The following is a 19,704-nucleotide window of genomic DNA, read 5'->3' as shown; positions in this document are numbered from 1 at the left end:
CAGGTGGGTCAGTCACACTCCCAAAATTTTCTGTAAGAGAACCTGGTTACGTAGAACTGACACTATTTGCATCTCCTACCCTGACGTGTGCTTGCGGTGAGAATGACAGTCAGGTCTGGGTACAGAATAAAGCTGTTAACAGAAGGGAAGTTTAACAGAAGGGAAGCATTCCAACGCCATCCAGCCCCAATGGACACGAGCCATTTTCTTTCCTACTGTGTGCCCCTCAGGTGTGAGTTGTGTCTGCGCTTAGGGCATGAGGATCCCCAATTCGGCTGCCCCTACGCCGGTCCCTGCAAGCAGTTCTGTTGCATGTATTTGGAAATAACTGAGCTATTCTTTGAAATAGTTCTAGAAGTTTCGCTCTTTTTCCAACTCACGACCCCTGTCCCCTCAATTAGGATGCATTAGTAAGACTGCACTTGATGTTTCACACCAGCTTGTGACAGTCCCCCGACTGGGATGGGTTTCCAATCCTTCCCCTTGAGCACCTTGGCCTCTGTATAAATGCATGTGATACTTCCTGATGTCAAAGAATCAAGGCCCAGAGAGAGAGAATGAGCTCCTCATCCCACATTCCATTATGCAAGTGTCTTCCCTTTCATTTGATTCAAGAGCATGACTCTTTCTGTTCCCAGTCCCACCCTGGGTCCTCAGAGCCCAACAGACATCTGCCACTGGTATGCTTAGTCAAGCAGAAAGAATCATCTCTGATTCTCCATGTGGTCACTTACTCTTGCCCCTTGATGTCAAGTGTACCCCTGAGGCAGTGACCCTCATCCTAAAGCAATGGATGGAAACTTTCAGACATGCCAGCCTTTCCTGGAAGCACTACATTTTATGCTGGGTGCTCTTAAACTTTGTTAACCTCTGTTTGTGCTGTGCAGCTGATGTCCTGTAAAGGCTTTTGGGGGTGAAAAAAATAAAAATTACAAAAAAATGTTTTAAATGATGCTACACAGACTTCTGAAAGAATCTCTCATAATAAACCTATTGAAAAAAACATGACAGGACCCAGTGAATAAGGAATAAAAACTGGAGAACTGGAATTGAGGGGTAAGGTATTTGTGTGTGTGTGTGTGTGTGTGCGCGCGCGCGCACATCTACACATAAACATGCATTTGTTCGACACTGTGCTACATGTTGTGCATCCAAGGTTTAAAATGCACAGGCCTTATCCTTTCAGCTTTCATGGGCTAGTCGAGCAGACCAATGTGCAAATAAATGATTGTGCAGGGGCTGCTGATTGTCACGGAAAAGAGAGCAGGGCTTCCCAGACGGCGTGTCAGCCTTGGAGCCGGTAGACTTGGGTTTGAATTCCAGCCACGTGGCATGTTTCAGCTGTGTGGCCCTTAGCTGTGGGGCAAATTACTTAATTTCTCTGAGCCTTCTGTTATATAAAAAGAAGTTGGAGATGAACAATAACTTTTTACAGTTGTACAAGATATAGGTAAATATGTCCTTAACGCTATAGTATGCCCCTTAACACGGCACCCATTCAGACTTGGGCCCAGTGTAATTTTCACCCACTTGGTCTTCACTGGCTCTTCTAGCAACTCACTGTGGGACAGATCACACTTCTTCACGCTGCCAGCCCTCATTTCCACTCTGCAGATGGACTCAGGAGCCTTTTGGAAAAGCAGAGACCACCAGTCCCATCCAATACTGGGCTCCTTTCTGCAACATCCCAGGCTGTTACCCAATGTACTAGACCAATAGAAAATATAGAGACAGATAGGGATATATATGAGTAATTAAAAGGAACTGACTCGCACGGTTATGGAGAAGTCCCACGGTCTACCTCTGTAAGCCGGAGACCCGGAAAAGCCGGTGGTATAGCATGAGAACCAGAGCCACCCAGCCCAAGGGCACGAGACCGTCCCAGCTCAGGGAAGCTCACCTTGGATGGCTGGAAGGTGTTTCCTAGAAACAAGTTGCATTTAATATGTGCTTCTTTTTGCAAAAATTGAAAATTACCTACCTGGAAAAGTAGCTGTTGCTATAATTACAGGGCAGATAGAAAGGCATGATGGGAGGGGGGTGTCTGAGGAAGAGGTGCTGTAACTGCCTCCATAAGTGATAAGTCCCCAAAAGACAGGCGCATGGTGCATGGAGGCTGCCCCGCAGCCCAGCACTCACTCTGGGCAAGGACTCAGGAGTGAGCGCTGCGAGCAGCTGGTAAGGAGCAGAATGAGAGAACAAGGTCTGACGTGGGGCCAGCGCATGAAGGCCTTCTGTTCCAGACTAAGGAGTTTGGATTTTATCTTACAGGACATCAATGATAAAGAGCTTTTTGTGCCTGACCAGGTGGTGGCACAGTGGATAGAGCATCAGACTGGGATGCAGAGAACTCAGGTTCGAAATCCCGAGGTTGCCTGATTGAGCACGGGCTCATCTGGTTTGAGCAAGGCTCACCAGCTTGAGCTCAAGGTCACTGGCTTGAGCAAGGGGTCACTTGGTCTGCTATAGCCCCCGGTCAAGGCACATATGAGAAAGGAATCAGTGAACAACTAAGGTGCTGCAATGAAGAATTGATGCTTCTCATCTCTCTCCCTTCCTGTCTATCTGTCCCTATCTGTCCCTTTCTCTGTCTCTGTCACACACACACACACACAGAGCTTTTGTGACATTGCTGCTGCTGTGATTCCAGGACTGGGGGACAGCCTGGCCATGTGATGAAGGATGAAGGAGCTACATGGCTCTTCCATTGGATTTGAGCTCCCCTTTCTGGCTCTCAGAACTGACAGTAACAACCAGCCCATCAGCCCAATGACTGGCTAATTAGTGCATATCATCTGGTCACCCATGTCTCTGCTCTATAAAAAGCATTAAAAACTTTTTGATGCACTTTTCCTGGACGGGACCACTGTGAGGTTGAGGGGAGCAGTGAGGGAGAGGTGCCCACTTCATTCACTGCCCTGAAAGTCCAGAATGACACCCCGCCAGGCAACTGTGGGCCCACAGTCATGGCATCACCACTGACGACACATGATCCCGGAAGAAGGGTAAGGTACAATCATGCAACACAAGTGTTTGTCTGTGTTGTAATCAGTATCTTATGTCATGGCAGTTATGAATGAAAATCTGGCTGATTCATGCCCAAGAAATGAACTGATGAGAAGGAAAAACCAGTTTCTTATCAACCTCTCCTTCACAGACAAGAAGCTCCTGGCTTGCTCTGGATGCAGGTTCAAGGGCCCAAACTTGCTGCCGCTGCAGAGCTGGGATGGTCTCTCAGCCACATGTCCCCCTGGGCTGCTGGCTGGGAGGACGGTAGCTGTATCCCAACCCTTCTCCCCTCAGGGTGACAGCAGCTCTCACTAGATTTTCTCCAGTGGTCCCCACTTTTCTCCCTGCCTGAGCTTCGGAGCTGCCTCAGACAGGGAGGCCAGGCGGGGCAGTGAGGCTGGCCCAGCCCCACCGGGGAAGGGTGTCCTGTGTTGGGTGAGCCCAGCTGGGAGCACCCTGTCCGCTCCCATCACCTGGCAGGTGTTTCTCTGGAGGGGATGGTTCCGCAGTTCTTCCTGCCACTTGAACTGACAAGGTGCAGCTTTTCTCCTGTGGATGCCAGGGGCTCCTAGGTCCTATTTTCTGGCCCAACGCCTGAATTATTTTTTCATAATAGATGAAAGTTCTAGAAGGGTGTTCTGAAAGAGACAGGAAACAAACAAAATAGACTCAAATGGCTTGTAAAAATCAGTCCTGCTCATCCACCTGGGACTCAGCATACATCACCGATATCAAGGATCCAGTCGACGCCTATTGCAGAAGACTGCAACGGTCCTCCCGACGCGGCCCCAGGAACGAGCATCAGTTAGGGGGTCTGCCGCCTGACAGCGCCCTGCAGAAGAGCTGAGTCCCACCTGCCGTCTCCTTCTCCTTCTCTTTCACCTTCTCCAGCTGTTGTTTGATCCAAAATCCAGGTCTCAAGCTAGAAAGCCAGCTTTTCCTAAGCGCCATCTTTGTGCACTCTACAATAGGCCAGATTTTTGACATTGTATATAATATGTGGAAGGGAAAACTGATTCAAATGTGGAATGTTCCTTTTTTTTTTGTAATTTTCTGAAGCTGGAAACGGGGAGAGACAGTCAGAGAGACTCCCGCATGCGCCCGACCGGGATCCACCCGGCACGCCCACCAGGGGGCGACACTCTGCCCACCAGCGGGCAATGCTCTGCCCCTCCGGGGCATCGCTCTGTTGCAACCAGAGCCACTTTAGCGCCTGGGGCAGAGGCCAAGGAGCCATCCCCAGCGCCCGGACCATCTTTGCTCCAATGGAGCCTTGGCTGCGGGAGGGGAAGAGAGAGACAGAAAGGAAGGAGAGGGGGAGGGGTGGAGAAGCAGATGGGCGCTTCTCCTGTGTGCCCTGGCCGGGAATCGAACCCGGGACTTCTGCACTCCAGGCCGACGCTCTCCCACTGAGCCAACCGGCCAGGGCAGATGTTCCTTTTTTTTTTTTTTACCAGGTTAACTTTATAGATAAAACCCCAAAACGTTCATATTAAGATAGACACTGCAAGGTTAAAAGATAAGCAGGAGGCTGTGAGAAAATATAACAAAGCATTGCTATATACAGTGTGTCCGTAAAGTCATGGTGCACTTATGACCGGTCACAGGAAAGCAACAAAAGACGATAGAAATGTGAAATCTGCACCAAATAAAAGGAAAACCCTCCCAGTTTCTGTAGGATGATGTGGCAGCATGTGCACATGCACAGATGATGACGTAACACCATGTATACAGCGGAGCAGCCCACGGCCATGCCAGTCGAGATGTGGAAGGTACAGAGGAAAGTTCAGTGTGTTCTGTGGCTCGCTATATTCGAATCCATGACCAAAGTGCAACGTGAATATCGGCTAGTTTATAACGAAGCACCACCACATAGAAATAACATTACTCGGTGGGATAAGCAGTCAAAGGAAACCTACAGTTTGGTGGAGAAACCCTGTTCTGGTAGGCCATCAGTCAGTGACGAGTCTGTAGAGGCTATACGGGATAGCTACCTAAGGAGCCCTAAAAAATCTGCGCGTGAACCCACATCAAACTGCACCGAATAGGTATGAAACTGGGAGAGTTTTCCTTTTATTTGGTGCAGATTTCACATTTCTGTAGTCTTTTGTTGCTTTCCTGTGACCGGTCAAAAGTGCACCATGACTTTACGGACACACTGTATAATGCATAGAGCTCCCGTAAATAAAAAGACAGGCAATTTTAGAAACTCATGCAGAATGAATAAACAATTGTACATCCATCCATGGAAGATTATCATAAAAACGTGTAAAAGGATATGAACAAGCAATTCAAGACTAAAAACTGAATGGGCAATTTTCTTGAGAATAAACCAGTAGCCAGAGAAATGCAAATAAAACTTCACATCATCTTTTATCTATCAGAGTTCCAAAATATTTTTTGTTTAGTGATCTAGCCTTAATCCTAAAAATATGCTAAATTTTGGTTTCCTTATGCAGAGAGAGCAAGAAGCAACAATGGATTATGGGAGAAGGAGCTTGGGGTGAGCCAGACATGTTTGGAGTAAAATTCCAGCTCATTCACTCTCTAGTAAATATTCATTTTTGTCCTCACTATGTTCCAAGGACTGTGCTTCACCACAGCCTGTGTGACTTTGGACAAATCATCTATTTCCTTATTGGTAAAATGGATCAATCCGTTTTAGTAAAATGGTAATCAATCACAGGGTTGAAGTGAGTAAGCCCATGGTAGTGTCTAGACGATAATCAGTTCTTTACTAAAGTGTATCTTTTCTTCAGAACTTTGATAATTGACATATTAGGTAAAACTTCTCAGTCAAGAAGTTCAATAAATTATCACAAATCATCCTGCAAACACCTATCTAATAACCTTTGTTAATAAAGTTGAGTCAAAAAAGACCTTCCTACCCTGGCCTGCAGTGGTGCAGTGGACAGAACACCGACCTGGGACGCTGAGGGCGCTGGCCCGAGACCCGGGCCTGCAGGGTCAGGTCAAGGCACATACAAGGGCACTTGCTTCCGCTATCTCTCCCCCACCTCTAAAGTATTAATAAATAAGATTAAATCGCTTTTTAAAAAGCCTAATAAAAAAAGACCTTCCCAAATGAGTCAAAAAACCTAAAAGTAACAGAGATTTTTAGATTTAGTATATTTAAAATTTTTAATTAAATACCATAAACAGAGATAAGAGAAAAGTAGACTAAAAGAAAAAAATTTTAAGACAGATAGATAGATAGATATACAGACAAGGAGTTGATATAACACCGTATAAGAACAGAAGGAGGACAAGGACAAGTACTCCAGCAGAAAAATAGACAATTTTTAATTGACAGTAGGATAATTTGTGATAAAAAACACATATGGTCAATAAACACATGAACAAACTTACCTGTAATCACAGTAAAGTAAACTAAAACAAAGGGAAAAATTTTAAAACAACAAAAAACAAACGTAAATAAATAAACAAAATACGAAGACATTTTTAGTTTGTCAGATCAGGACAGGGGAGATGGCGTCTGGTATTGGCAATGTATTGAGGGGTGAGAGGATAAGCTGGTATAGTTCTTCCTGAGCAATAATTGGCAGAATCTACCACAATGTAAAATATGCATGCTCACTAAAACCAGTAATTCCATTTCTAGGTACCTGTTAAATACATACGCATGCAACACACACCGCAACATTGCAGTAGAAAAGAAAGTTAGAATGTCTAAACGGTCATCAAGCCTCTATGGTTCATCCACACTCGGGAAAAGCATGAGTTAATATCAAACTGAGGCAGTTCCGTAGATGCTGACACAGAAAGATCTCTGAGACATATCATTAATTGAGCAAAAGCAAATTGCAGAGACATCTCTATAATATGAACTCATTTATATTTTAAAAAGCAAGTAACTGATATGTGTAGACATTTATTTGTCCTCAAAGACAGATCCTGAATGCACCGAGGCAGGAAGAAGGCCACACTCCATACCCCGTGCTGTTCACAGCGGTTGTCTTCAGGAGGGAAGTGGGAATTGACTTCAAGTGAAAGAACGAGAAGAGATGAACCCTCACATGGTCAGGTTCACATCTTACTCTGTATTGCTTGATTATTTTCAATGAGCATGTATTACTTGAATATGAAAAACAATAAGTAAGAAGGCCCTGGGCAGTTGGCTCAGTGGTAGAGCATTGGCCCTGTGTGTGGATGTCCTGGGTTCGATTCTCAGTCAGAGCACACAAGAGAAGTGCCCATCTGCTTCTCCACCCCTCCCTCTCTCGCTTCTCTCTCTCTCTCTCTTCCCCTCCTGCAGCCACGGCTCGATTGGAGCAAGTTTGCCCCAGGTGCTGAGGATAACTCCATGGACTCCACCTCAGGTGCTAAGAGCAACAGAGCAATGCCCCAGATGGGCAGAGCATCGCCTCCTAGTAGGCTTGCCTGGTGAATCCCAGCCAGGGCACATGGGGAGTCTGCCTCTCGGCCTCCCCTCCTCTCACTGAATAATGAATGAATGAATGAATGAGAAAATACTGCAAAAAAAACCCCACAAAAACCCCGTTTTTTCAAACCATTGACAGTGGTGCCCCTGCTGTAAACCGCACTCCTGTCCACCTGAACTACTGTACAAACTTCCTCGCCAGTTTCCCTGACAGCATTCTCACGCTTCGGTTAGGGCTGCTGCAACCAAACACAGGGAATGTAAAGCACAGAAATGTATTTCTCACAGCTCTGGAGGCTGGGAAGTTTGACTGAGACCTAAAAATTCTGACATTTAGGACCCAATGCAGTGTAAAAAGCAGGTTAGAGTTTGTAGACTAAAAATGGCTGTCATAATCCTGTTTGCCACATTAATTTCTAATAAGAGATCCTTCTGTTTGCAAGAAGTGAAGCGCCCTGTGTCAGCCCAGCCAGAGTGCTCTGGATGTGACAGCTGCGGCCTCAGTCCTGAGTCTTCCTACCTTCTGGGAAGTGAAGTGGTCTGTCAGTTCTTTAAGAGTCTTGGGGAAAAGTGACCATGAGCTCTGTGGCCAAAGGCATTATTTATAATTCTTAGAAACATAATAGGCCCTGGCCAGTTGGCTCAGCGGTAGAGCGTCGGCCTGGCATGCGGGGGACCCGGGTTCGATTCCCGGCCAGGGCACATAGGAGAAGCACCCATTTGCTTCTCCACCCCCACCCCCTCCTTCCTCTCTGTCTCTCTCTTCCCCTCCCGCAGCCAAGGCTCCATTGGAGCAAAGATGGCCCGGGCGCTGGGGATGGCTCCTTGGCCTCTGCCCCAGGCCCTAGAGTGGCTCTGATCGTGGCAGAGCGACGCCCTGGAGGGGCAGAGCATCACCCCCTGGTGGGCAGAGCGTTGCCCCTGGTGGGCAGAGCATCGCCCCTGGTGGGCGTGCCAGGTGGATCCCGGTCGGGCGCATGCGGGAGTCTGACTGTCTCTCCCCGTTTCCAGCTTCAGAAAAAAAAATACAAAAAAAAGAAAGAAACATAATAAATAGGAAAAAGAGGAAGAAAAACAAATAAACCAGAGTGTGGATGTTGCCAGTTCGATTCCCCGACCAGGGCACATATAGGAGCAACTCAGTGTTCCTGTCTCTCTCAAAAAAAAGGTTCAAACATTACTTTTGCCTCAGCTGGATAACTTGGTTGGTTAGAGTATCATCCTGAAGTGCTAGTTCAATCCCCAGTCAGGGCACATACAGAAACAGCTCAATATTTCTGTCTCTCTCTCTCCTTTCTTTTTCTCATTAAAAATCAATAAATGTTTTGTTTTTAAAAAGAAAGACTAGAGAGGGCCTATCCTCTTATCTTCTTTTCTCTAAGGCAGTAATTTTAAAAACCTTTTTCATCTCACAACACATATAAACTAATTGCTAAAATTCTGTGGTGCCCTGGCTGGGTGGCTCAGTGGTACAGCATTGGCCCAGCGTGTGGATGTGCCGGGTTCGATTCCCAGTAGGGGCACAGAGGAGAAGCGACTGTTTGCTTCTCCACCATACCCTCCCCCTTCTCTCTCTCTCTCTCTTTTCCTCTCCTGCAGCCATGGCTTGACTGTTTCAAGCATATTGCCCCAGGCACTGAGGATGACTCCATGGAACCTCTCAGGCACTAAAAATAGCTCAGTTGCCAGCATGGCCCCAGATGGGCAGAGCATCGGTCCCAGATGGGGGTCACCGAGTGGATCCCAGTTGGGGTGCATGTAGGAGTCTATCTCCCCTCCTCTCGGTTAAATTTAAAAAAAAATTCTTACAACACTCCAGTTTGAAAATTGCTGCTCTAGGCTCCTGAGCATGATTAACTTCTCCCAAAAGGTAATCTGAGAAATTAAGAAAATCCACCTCGCCCTGGCCGGTTGGCTCAGCGGTAGAGCATCGGCCTAGCGTGCAGAGGACCCGGGTTCGATTCCCGGCCAGGGCACACAGGAGAAGCGCCCATTTGCTTCTCCACCCCTCCGCCGCACTTTCCTCTCTGTCTCTCTCTTCCCCTCCCGCAGCCAAGGCTCCATTGGAGCAAAGATGGCCCGGGCGCTGGGGATGGCTCTTTGGCCTCTGCCTCAGGCGCTAGAGTGGCTCTGGTCGCAATATGGCGACGCCCAGGATGGGCAGAGCATCGCCCCCTGGTGGGCAGAGCGTCGCCCCTGGTGGGCGTGCCGGGTGGATCCCGGTCGGGCGCATGCGGGAGTCTGTCTGACTGTCTCTCCCTGTTTCCAGCTTCAGAAAAATGGAAAAAAAAAAAAAAAAAAAAGAAAATCCACCTCAATTGAACGTTGCTGTCTCTCCCTCAATTCTCAGCCAATACAAAGGCTTCTGTCACATGGAAGGAGTTACAAGAAAGGGAACATAACGAAAACTGTCTTACTGACTTCACAAATGCAGATAAGAAGCAGGAGCCACTGGCAAGGTTACTCTAAAACAGTGGTTCTCAACATTGACTACACATTGCAATCACCATGGGGGTTTAAAAAGACTGATCCTGCACCCATCCCCAGAGATTCTTGCTTCATTGGAATTGGATGGGTTCCCAGGTATGAAAAAATAATTCTAAAGCTCCAAGATGGCTGTAACTCAGCCAAAGTCCAGAGAGCTCTGCTGTGGTTTGGCTTAGGGGCCCAAGTCCCATACGTTGATACTAAACATAGTATCCTAGGTAGATTGACTGGGTACAGACAAGAAATGAGTATCGGTTTGAGAGAAGCATTTTAGGGAAAATCTAGGTAGGATGATTCTTACTTGAGATATAGCTTCAGTGCAATAATATCTCTAAATCCATAAGAGATATAAAACTTGGTTAAAGGGATTCAATGATAATTAACACAAAGAATGAAACAAAAGAAAAAGCAAGTGTGTGAGCTCAACTGTGTGAGCCTAACAGGGAAGTTCCCCCTCTAAACTTGGAAGAAAATTTTTTTTTTAATTTACTGAGGAGGGGAAGCAGAGATAGATTCCCCCATGCACCCTGATGGGGATCCACTTGGCAAGCCCACTAGGGGGCGATACTCTGCCCATCCAGGGCACTGGCTCCCTTGCAACCAGAGCCATTTTTTTAGCGCCTGAGGTGGAGACCATGGAGCCAATCATCAACACCCCAGGGCAACTAATTGAGCCTTGGCAACAGGAGGGGAGGAGAAGAGAAAGGGGGAGGAGTGGAGAAACAGATGGGCGCTTGTCCTGTGTGCCCTGGCTGGGAATTGAACCTGGGACATCCACACGCTGGGCCAACAACACTCTACCACTGAGCCAACCAGCCAGGGTCGGAAGAATTTTTTAATAAAAGAAAGCTAGCCTGATCAGGTGGTTGCGCAGTGGACAGAGCATCAAACTGGGACACAGAGGACTCAGGTTTGAAACCCTGAGGTCGCCGGCTTCAGCACAGGGTCACCAGCTTGAACATGGGATCAAAGACATGACCCCATGGTCACTGGCTTGAGCCCAATGTGGCTTGAGCAAGGGGTCACTTGGTCTGCTGTAGCCCCCAGTCAAGGCACAGATGAGAAAGCAATCAATGAACAACTAAGATCCTGCAACAAAGAATTGATGCTTCTCATCTCTCTCCCTTTCTGTCTGTCCCTAGCTGTCCCTCCCTCTGAGTCTCTCTCTTTCTCTGTCAAAAAAAGAAAAAGAAAGCTATTCAGCACAATGGGTAAAGCAAGTGTCATTCTTTTCCCCCCAGAATTGAAAATGATCCACAAGAAATAACCAGTATGTGTTAAAATGGTCATGGAATGTTTATTCCATCGTGGCTTTTCAGAGAAGAGAATTAAAATCAATACGATATTGATTTTAGTCTTTGTGAAATATATCCCCAAATATTTGTATGTGACTTTTAAATGGCAGAGCTATTAAAACAATGAAGCACACCTTCTTTCCTTTAGTGAGACAAGGGCAACTCAAGGTTACAAATTATCCCTCCTCTGATCTGTTTTCCACACTAAGACAGAGCTTTCTAAACTGCAACTCTGACCCAGTCACTCCCCTGCTGCACGTCCCCTTTGAGTTCTCCACTGCCTCCTTTCAAGGCCTCCATGCTCCCTCTTGTCTTCCCTCTCTCCATAGCCCTCCTACCACCCTGGGCTCCAGCCAAACACGACTCCCCAGAGGCCCCTGCTGTGCCATACCTCTCAGCCTTTATCTGTGCTGCTCCCTCTACTGGGGATGGCCTCTTCCACGTACCCCAGTTCTCTTAGGTCTGGAAAACTCACCACATCTTTGAAGACTCGTTCCAAAAATCCCTTCAACTATGAAGTGGTACATATATACAATGGATATTAGTCATAACAAAAGAAGGAAATCTTACCACTTGTGACAGCATGGATGAACCTAGAGCGTATTATGCTAAGTGATATAAGTCAGAGAAAGACAAATACCATATGATTTATATGTGGAATCTAAAATAACAAGGTAAAAGAACAAACAAATTTATAGATACAGAGAACAAGTGGATGGTTGGGGGACCGGAGTGAAAAGGGATTAAGAGGTACAAGTTAGTAGTTACTGGCTCTGGCTGGTTGGCTCAGTGGTAGAGTGTTGTTGGCCCAGCATGTGAATGTCCTGGGTTCAATTCCCAGTCAGGGCACACAGGAGAGATGCCTATTTACTTCTCCACTCCACCCTCTCTCACTTCCCTCTCTTTCTTTCTCTCTCTCTCTCTCTCTCTCTCTTCCCTTCCTGCAGCCATGGTTTGATTGGAGTGAGTTGGCCCCAAGTGCTGAGGATCACTCCATGGCCTCTGTCTCAGGCATTGAAAATAGCTCAGTTGCTGAGAAATGGAGCAATACCCAGATGGGCAGAGCCTTGCCCCCTAGTGGATTTGCTGAGTGGATCCTGGTCGGGGCACATGTGGGAGTCTGTCTCTGCCTTCCCTCCTCTCACTGAATAATAATAAAAAAATTAGCAGGTACAAACAGTCACGAGGATGTACAGTAGAGCACAGGGGATATAGTCAATAATATTGTATTAACTATGTATGATGTCAGGTGAGTACTAGATTTATTGGAGGTGATCATTTCGTAAGTTATATAAATGTCTAACCAATATGCTGCACATCTTAAACTATATAATATTTAATGCCAGCTGCAATTGAAAAAAAACTATGAAGCTTTTCCTGACCCATCCATAAAGAAGTGATCACTCCCTTCTATGTCCAGCCCCCCAACATGCACTTAATCACATTTACATATTTACCTAACTTTCCCATCTAGATTCTGAGCCCTTTGATGGCAGACAGCCACTTAACACACCCAGCACCTAAAAGTCAAATTGTTATGAAGTTTTCAATTAAGCTTATTTTATGAGTTGATTTTAACTGAATGTATTGAATGAATTAATTTAACTCTTCATAAATTAACCTCCCACTCTTCCTCTCCCTCTGTCTCAACACAGACATATATACACACCACGAAGGATGAAAGGAAAGGCTAAGAAGGGGCCAAAGTGGAACACCTCTTGTAATAATTCTTGATCAGTCTATCTTTACTTACCATTGATGTTCTGCGCCCAGTGGCTGAAGGCAGAAGCGAGGGGCTGTTTTCCCAGTGCAGAAAGTCCAAGGAAGAGCTATTGCGAGAACTGGAGCTACCTGAGTCACTGTGCAGCTGCTCCTTTTCAGACAGCAATCTGGACAGAAAGCTGGCCTTGCGACTGCCTGAGCGAGATCTGTTTGTCCAGACCCCATTCTCTCTCACGCTCCCACCACTGTCTCCACAGTGACTGTGCAAATCTTCGAGAAGCTCCCCTGAGGATTGCAAGTCCTGGGACTGCTCCCAGGTTCCTATTGCGTAAGATGAGCAGTGCCTAGAAGCCGTCGTTGTACCTAGCCAGGACTGGGGCATTGAAGTCTGGATGTCGAAGGAGAAATGGTCTGGTTGCTGTCCCAGGTGCTGAATCCTAGCACAGTCGTTCCAGGGACTTGGGCTGTGGGCATGGAGCTGTCCACTGTGCTGATCCTTTGCAGCCCAATCATCTCTACTATCGCAAGGATCTACCTCAAGTTGGCAGGGCTGTGGGATTTTCCACAAGGTTTTGGACTTTGGCACATTAACTTGGATGACTTGTTGCTGATTGTTGGCTTGAAGTAAAGAGATTCTGTCAGGCGAGGGTGAACAAATCATACACTGCTGAGACACTGAATATTTTTTCAAATTAAATGGAGGGTCCCTTTCATCCTCAATGTCCTCATTGCCAGACTTCTGATAAAGTACACTCATGATTTTCCTGATTCCCAAATGGAATATTTCTAGTACATTAAGGAACAAAGAGATGGCTGCAATACTGTGCATAAAGAGCATGAAAATGGTCTTCTCTGTGGGCCTGGATACAAAGCAGTCCACTGCGTTGGGGCATGGAGGTTGAGTGCATTTGTAGAGGGAGTGCATTTGGAACCCACAGAGAATATACTGGCCTATCATAAACCCTACTTCCAGCACAGACCTGGTCAAGATGTGTAAGACGTAAGTACGAAGCAGACATCCTTTCAGAGGGACTTTATGAATCCTCTTCTGCTCCTCCAACCTCCTCAGTTCTCTCTCTATTCTTTGTTGCTCCTCCAGTTCAATTCCTGGGTTTTCCATGTGGGCCCTAAGGTGTAACTTTTTCCTCTGCCTTTCCTTTTCAAAAGCTCTGAGTCTATAAAGGGCATGGCCCATGTACACCAGAGAGGGAGAAGACACAAAGATGATCTGTAAAACCCAGAATCTGATCAAAGAGATAGGGAAAGCATCATCATAACAGATATTTTTGCAACCCGGCTGCTGAGTATTGCAGGCAAATGCTGACTGTTCATCATCCCAGACATCTTCAGCAGCCACACCAAGTACCAACATCCGGAAAATGAAGAGGATGGTCAGCCAGATTTTCCCCACTATGGTTGAGTGGGAGTGAACTTCCTCTAGAACGCCACCCAATAAGTTCCAATCCCCCATGGTAAGAGACTAATGTCTGAAATATAGAGAACACTGAGGTTAGAGAGTACCCATGGATGTAATGTGTAAAGAACCAGGCTCATCAAAATGGCAGGTTCTGCCTGACCTGTGGTGGCACAGTGGGATAAAGCATCGACCCGGAACACTGAGGTTGCCGGTTCGAAACCCTGGGCTTGCCTGGTTGGGAGTTGATGCTTCCTGCTCCTCCCCTTTCTCTCTCTCTCTCTCTCTCTCCCCCCCCTCTAAAAAAAATCAATAAATAAAATATTTTTTTTAAATGGCAGGTTCTTTTTTCATGTCAGTAAAGTTATGAAAAGTTTTCCAGCCCTAATATTTATGGTCCATGCTTGATGAAATAGAACAGTTTCAAGGAATATCAGATTTAAAAAGACACTAAAGACCCTCCACAATCTGATCCAATTTCCATCCTATCCTCTTTTCTCCCACACGAAGTTGACTGTCACTCTAATATATCCATTGGCCCTCATATTTATATAATGCCATCTATTCCACAATTTTGCCCATTTCCTACCCATGTGAGATGCCCATTTACTATTCATCCTACAAGATCTTTTTTTTTAAGTCTTTATTTATTTATTTATTTCAGAGACAGAAAGTGAGTCAGAGTGAGGGATAGACAGGGACAGACAGACAGGAACGGAGAGAGATGAGAAGCATCAATCATTAGTTTTCCATTGCGCTTGCAACACCTTAGTTGTTCATTAATTGCTTTTTCATATGTGCCTTGACCGCGAGTCTTCAGCAGACCTAGCAACTCCCTGTTGGACCCAGCGACCTTGGGTTCAAGCTGGTAGACCTTTGCTCAAACCAGATGAGCCCACGCTCAAGCTGGCGACCTTGAGGTCTCGAACCTGGGTCCTCTGCATCCCAGTCCGATGCTCTATTCACTGCGCCACCGCCTGGTCAGGCTCATCCTACAAGATCTTAAATAAGTCTTTCTGTAGCACAGAACCTAAAATTTGTGTGATGGATGTGTCTATGCCCCCATTCCTCCAGTCCTGATAAAGTGCACACTTTTCAGATTGAAAAAGAGGGACTTTCTATAGCATTTTTGGTCTTTGCATATGTAAGGAATCAATAAATAATAGCGGATTGAATTGTCTTCTCATTTTAAAACTTATTTCCTCTCACTGGAATAATCAGCAGAAAAGCAAAGGTGCTCATTATGTATTACCCATGGCTCTCACTGCAAGACTAAAAGTACAAGTAAAAAAAATCCCAGAAACCAGCCAAATAAACCCTCAGAAACAGGCATGAAATAGCAATAAAGATTAAGATACAGAAACATTACCACCAATAAAACATGTGATTACATCCACAGAGCATGTTTTCAGGGAAGGTATGCCAACTTAGAAGAAAAGTGAATAGAAATGGCTTCTCTAGCAAGCTTGAGATCTGGAAAAGAATCAAGGCATAGCTGACATAAGTAGGTTATTTGGTTTTTCCTAAAAAAAAAAATTTGGTTTTCAAGGTTCAAAGAGATTAAAAACTTGGTACGTTAAAGCCTTCTAAGATGTGGCAGACTTCCAAATATAAAATATATGGAGGAAAAACAGGAAAATGTTATTAGGTTAAGACAAATAATGAAACTATTTTCTCCTTCTATAATTCATTGCTTCTATATTTACTAAAATCTTACTAGCATCTACTAGATGCCAGAAAATTCAACAATAAACAACGCATACTTGGCCAAGCCCTCACAGTACTCAGTCACTAAGGACTCCCACTAACATGTAAAATGGACAAATAATGCAAAAAAGCAAATGAAAATCAACTCAAAAATACAAGAGAAAAAACATTAAATTGTTATATTTCCCCTACTTACCTCCAAACACAAATACAGTGTGGAGAAAAAGTAGGTTTACAGTTGTTTGTATGGAACATAAGAGAATAATAAATAATAATACAAGAATAAACTGTTTTACATACTCACAACTCTAAACCTACTTGTGCCTCACCTTGTATAAATTCCAGATAGAATAAAGTATTAAATCTAAAACAAAGTAAACTGTAAAAGTATTAAAGTAAAATGTAAAAGAACATGTTTTAAATCTTGAAACAGAGGAAGTCTTTTAAAGCACATTGATGGGCCCTGGCCGGATGGCTCAGTGGTAGAGCGTCGGCCTGGCGTGCGGAAGTCCCAGGTTCAATTCCTGGCCAGGGCACACAGGAGAGGCGCCCATCTGCTTCTCCACCCCTCCCCCTCTCCTTCCTCTCTGTCTCTCTCTTCCCCTCCCGCAGCTGAGGCTTCCTTGGAGCAAAGGATGGCCCGGGCGCTGGGGATGGCTCCGTGGCCTCTGCCCCAGGCGCTAGAGTGGCTCTGGTCGCGGCAGAGCATCGCCCCCTGGTGGACGTGCCGGGTGGATCCCGGTCGGGCGCATGCGGGAGTCTGTCTGGCTGCCTCCCCGTTTCCAGCTTCAGAAAAATACAAAAATAAATAAATAAATAAATAAATAAATAAATAAATAAAGCACATCGACGGCAGAAATTACAATATAATTGGAAAAAATATAGGGATTTTAAACAGTAAAACTGAATGGCAGAAGTGGAACTGTCTGTTAAAAAGAATGAAATCTTCCCACTTGTGATGGCATGGATGGACTTAAAGGGCATTATGCTGAGTGAAGTAAGTCAGACAGAGAAAGGCAAATATCATATGATTTCACTCATACGCAGGATCTAAAAAACAAAATAAACCAACAAAGAAAATAGAAACAAACTCAGACACAGAGAACAAACAGGTGGCTGCCAGAGCAGGGAGGCTGGGTGAAAAGGTGACAGGATTGAGGAGGACAGATTGGCAGTCACAAAACAGTCCTAGGGTGTGAGGCACGGCATAGGGAATACAGTCAATAACACTGTAATAACTGTGTATGGTGCCAGGTAGGTACTTGAAATATTGAGGGGAGCATTTTGTAAATTATGATTGTCTAACCACTATGCTGTACACCTGAAACTAAGCAATACTGAATGTTAACTGAAATTTAGAAATTAAAAATATTTTAAGTGAAGATGTCCAGAAAGCATTTAGGTCTAGAGAACAACAACAACAACAAAAAAAAAAGGTACAAACTGAAGATTAACATTTAAACATTTGTGAATAATCATTGAATTGGTAGATGAGAGCACTCAGGAACAAGAAGGGGAAGTGAATTAGTGACAGAAACCTGAGAAAAAGCACAGGAACAAAAGTCTACAGATGACAATGAGAAATGGCCAAAGAGAGCAAAGGGGGAAACCTGAGGGTCGTGTCACTAAAACCAAAGCAGGACAGAGCTTCCAGGAGAGAACAGCTGGCAATGCCAAATACACATACACATTCGACTATTTAAATAAATTAGTGGTGGGATATACCATACTCAGGATTCAAACACTCAATTACTATTTGTTAAGATGCAAATTCTCTTCAAATCAACTGATCCATAAATTCAGTGTTAAACCATATATCATTGAGTGAAATAAAATCATGTAAATGTACATATATGTATACATATGCTTATGAGATGTATAGGTACGTGATTATATGAGCACGGGGCAAAAGAACGTGACACACACCAGAAAGTTAATATAGATTCCTGGAGGTCTGTAGGAGGTGATAAGAAAGGAGGGGGACATTTGGAGGAGGAAAAAGAGGCAGAAAGAAAAAGAATTTTCTTCTAAGGAAGTTTTATCCAATGCATACATTTATGTAAATTTACACCTGTATGTACATACATATGTATTAACAACTTTTTAAATAATATTTTAAAAGATTCAGAACTTGAAAGGGGTACTAATGAGATTTACATTTTACTCTATGTACTTATAAATTGTTTAAAATTTTAAAAGTTATTTTTGTATATCTAAATAAAAACTTGATTAAAAAGTTTTGCATTTATATCTCATTAACTGAAACCATAATTTACTAAGCCTTATCCTTTCTTATGAGTTTAGTTCATTTTCCATAATCATTCATTTAAAAATTTCTGGCCATTACTCTTTATTAAAAAATCATACCTTTTTTAAAAAGTTTATTCATTTTAGAGAAAAGAGAGAGAGAGAAAAGGGGGGAGGAGCAAGAAGCTTCTAAATGTGCCTCCAGGGTTTCGAACCAGCAACCTCAGCATTCCAGGTGGAAGCTTTATCCGCTGTACCACCACAGGTCAGACCAAAAAAAATACCTTTAGCACTTGAACAAATCTAGAGCTTCTATTTTATATGAAAACACTAAGGTGGAAAAGTTGATTAATTTCATTAACTTATTCTGTACTTGATAATCCTAAAGTATTAAAGTATTAATGCTTCTTTTGCCATTATATCCTTTAAAATGGGAAAGTATTTCTTTTAAATAGCAAGTAAAAGAAAGCTAGGCCCACATGAAACACAGAAATACAATCACACATACTGATGTAAAAGCCAGATCCTTGAGACAAATATTCCTGTTTCCTAAAAATAACTACCTTTTTATCATTAAATGACTACAGGTCCTAGAAATATTGTTGAATTTTTATGCATTATAAACTACTAATTTAGTGTCTCTGTTGTAATAAACTGGTGCTTCCTTCCTAAATTTTATTTCAGATACTATCTTTCTATCCCCACAGGGATTTTATATATTTCTCATAAACAAGAAAATCTACATATTTACCACTTACCTCATAGGTGGACAAAGAAATAACAACCAGACTCAAAGAACCTTAAAGTTGGACCATGTATGGCTAATTAGTAGAACAGCTGCTGCTGGTTGCAAATATAAAGGCTCTGATCAGCTGCTTATAGAGTCCAATCCAGAAAGAGCACAGTAATTTTGATCAATAGAGTCTAACCGAGTTCTCTTCAGAGGTCAAAATGTCCTTTGGTGCTTTGAAAGTCTCTTGTAATATTATTTTCTAATTGACACTATGCCAAAGCTACTCCTGGTATATCATATTTGGAAATGAAAACTGAACGAATAATAATTTCCCTTTTTCATTTGTGAATAATTGCAGTGATTTGAGTGAGTGCATTTCTTCCAGTTGATTAATTGCTCTGAGAATCAATGTCACAGATCAATGGGTCATGTCTGACTTTGTCAGTGACGGCCTGGGGTGAGCATAGTTTCATCAAATGTGAACAAGTAATAATGGAGTGACAATCAAACCCAAACTGTTCTTGCAAATTATGTTATGCTGAAAGAAGAAACATCTCAAAGAGAGATGAAGCATTTTTAGACCACTAAGAGGGGGGCTGTGCTTGTCTATAGATTATGTGTCCTAGCAATTCGATTAGGCTGGAACAGACAGCTCAGGAAAATTTCTTTCTTTCAGTAAGGAATTTGA

General features: G+C 44.1%; 1 protein-coding gene across 2 annotated transcripts; it reads right to left on the bottom strand.

Moving 5' to 3' along the window:
* Positions 1 to 3,549: 3,549 nt before the first annotated feature.
* GJA10 (gap junction protein alpha 10) lies at positions 3,550 to 19,093 on the bottom strand. Of its 2 annotated transcripts, XM_066253026.1 has the most exons (4): positions 19,042 to 19,093; positions 15,699 to 15,802; positions 12,947 to 14,402; positions 3,550 to 3,647 (listed from the first exon to the last, which is right to left on the bottom strand). In XM_066253026.1, the coding sequence occupies exons 3-4, from the start codon at positions 14,384 to 14,386 to the stop codon at positions 3,609 to 3,611; spliced, it is 1,479 nt and encodes a 492-aa protein (XP_066109123.1). In that variant the 5' UTR covers positions 14,387 to 14,402; positions 15,699 to 15,802; positions 19,042 to 19,093; the 3' UTR covers positions 3,550 to 3,608. The 2 variants fall into 2 exon arrangements, with proteins under 2 accessions (XP_066109123.1, XP_066109122.1); XM_066253025.1 differs by lacking the exon at positions 3,550 to 3,647 and having other exon boundaries at positions 12,884 to 14,402.
* Between the last annotated feature and the right edge of the window lie 611 nt (positions 19,094 to 19,704).

The sequence above is a fragment of the Saccopteryx bilineata genome, chromosome 1, assembly GCF_036850765.1.
Source record: "Saccopteryx bilineata isolate mSacBil1 chromosome 1, mSacBil1_pri_phased_curated, whole genome shotgun sequence".
Taxonomy (NCBI): Eukaryota; Metazoa; Chordata; class Mammalia; order Chiroptera; family Emballonuridae; genus Saccopteryx; species Saccopteryx bilineata.
The sequence above is the reverse complement of the archived record's forward strand: the minus strand, read 5'-3'. Positions and strand labels throughout refer to the sequence as shown.

Excerpts from the sequence above, each read along its gene's own strand:
- GJA10 (XM_066253025.1), bottom strand. The coding sequence starts at position 14,386 with ATGGGGGATTGGAACTTATTGGGTGGCGTTCTAGAGGAAGTTCACTCC.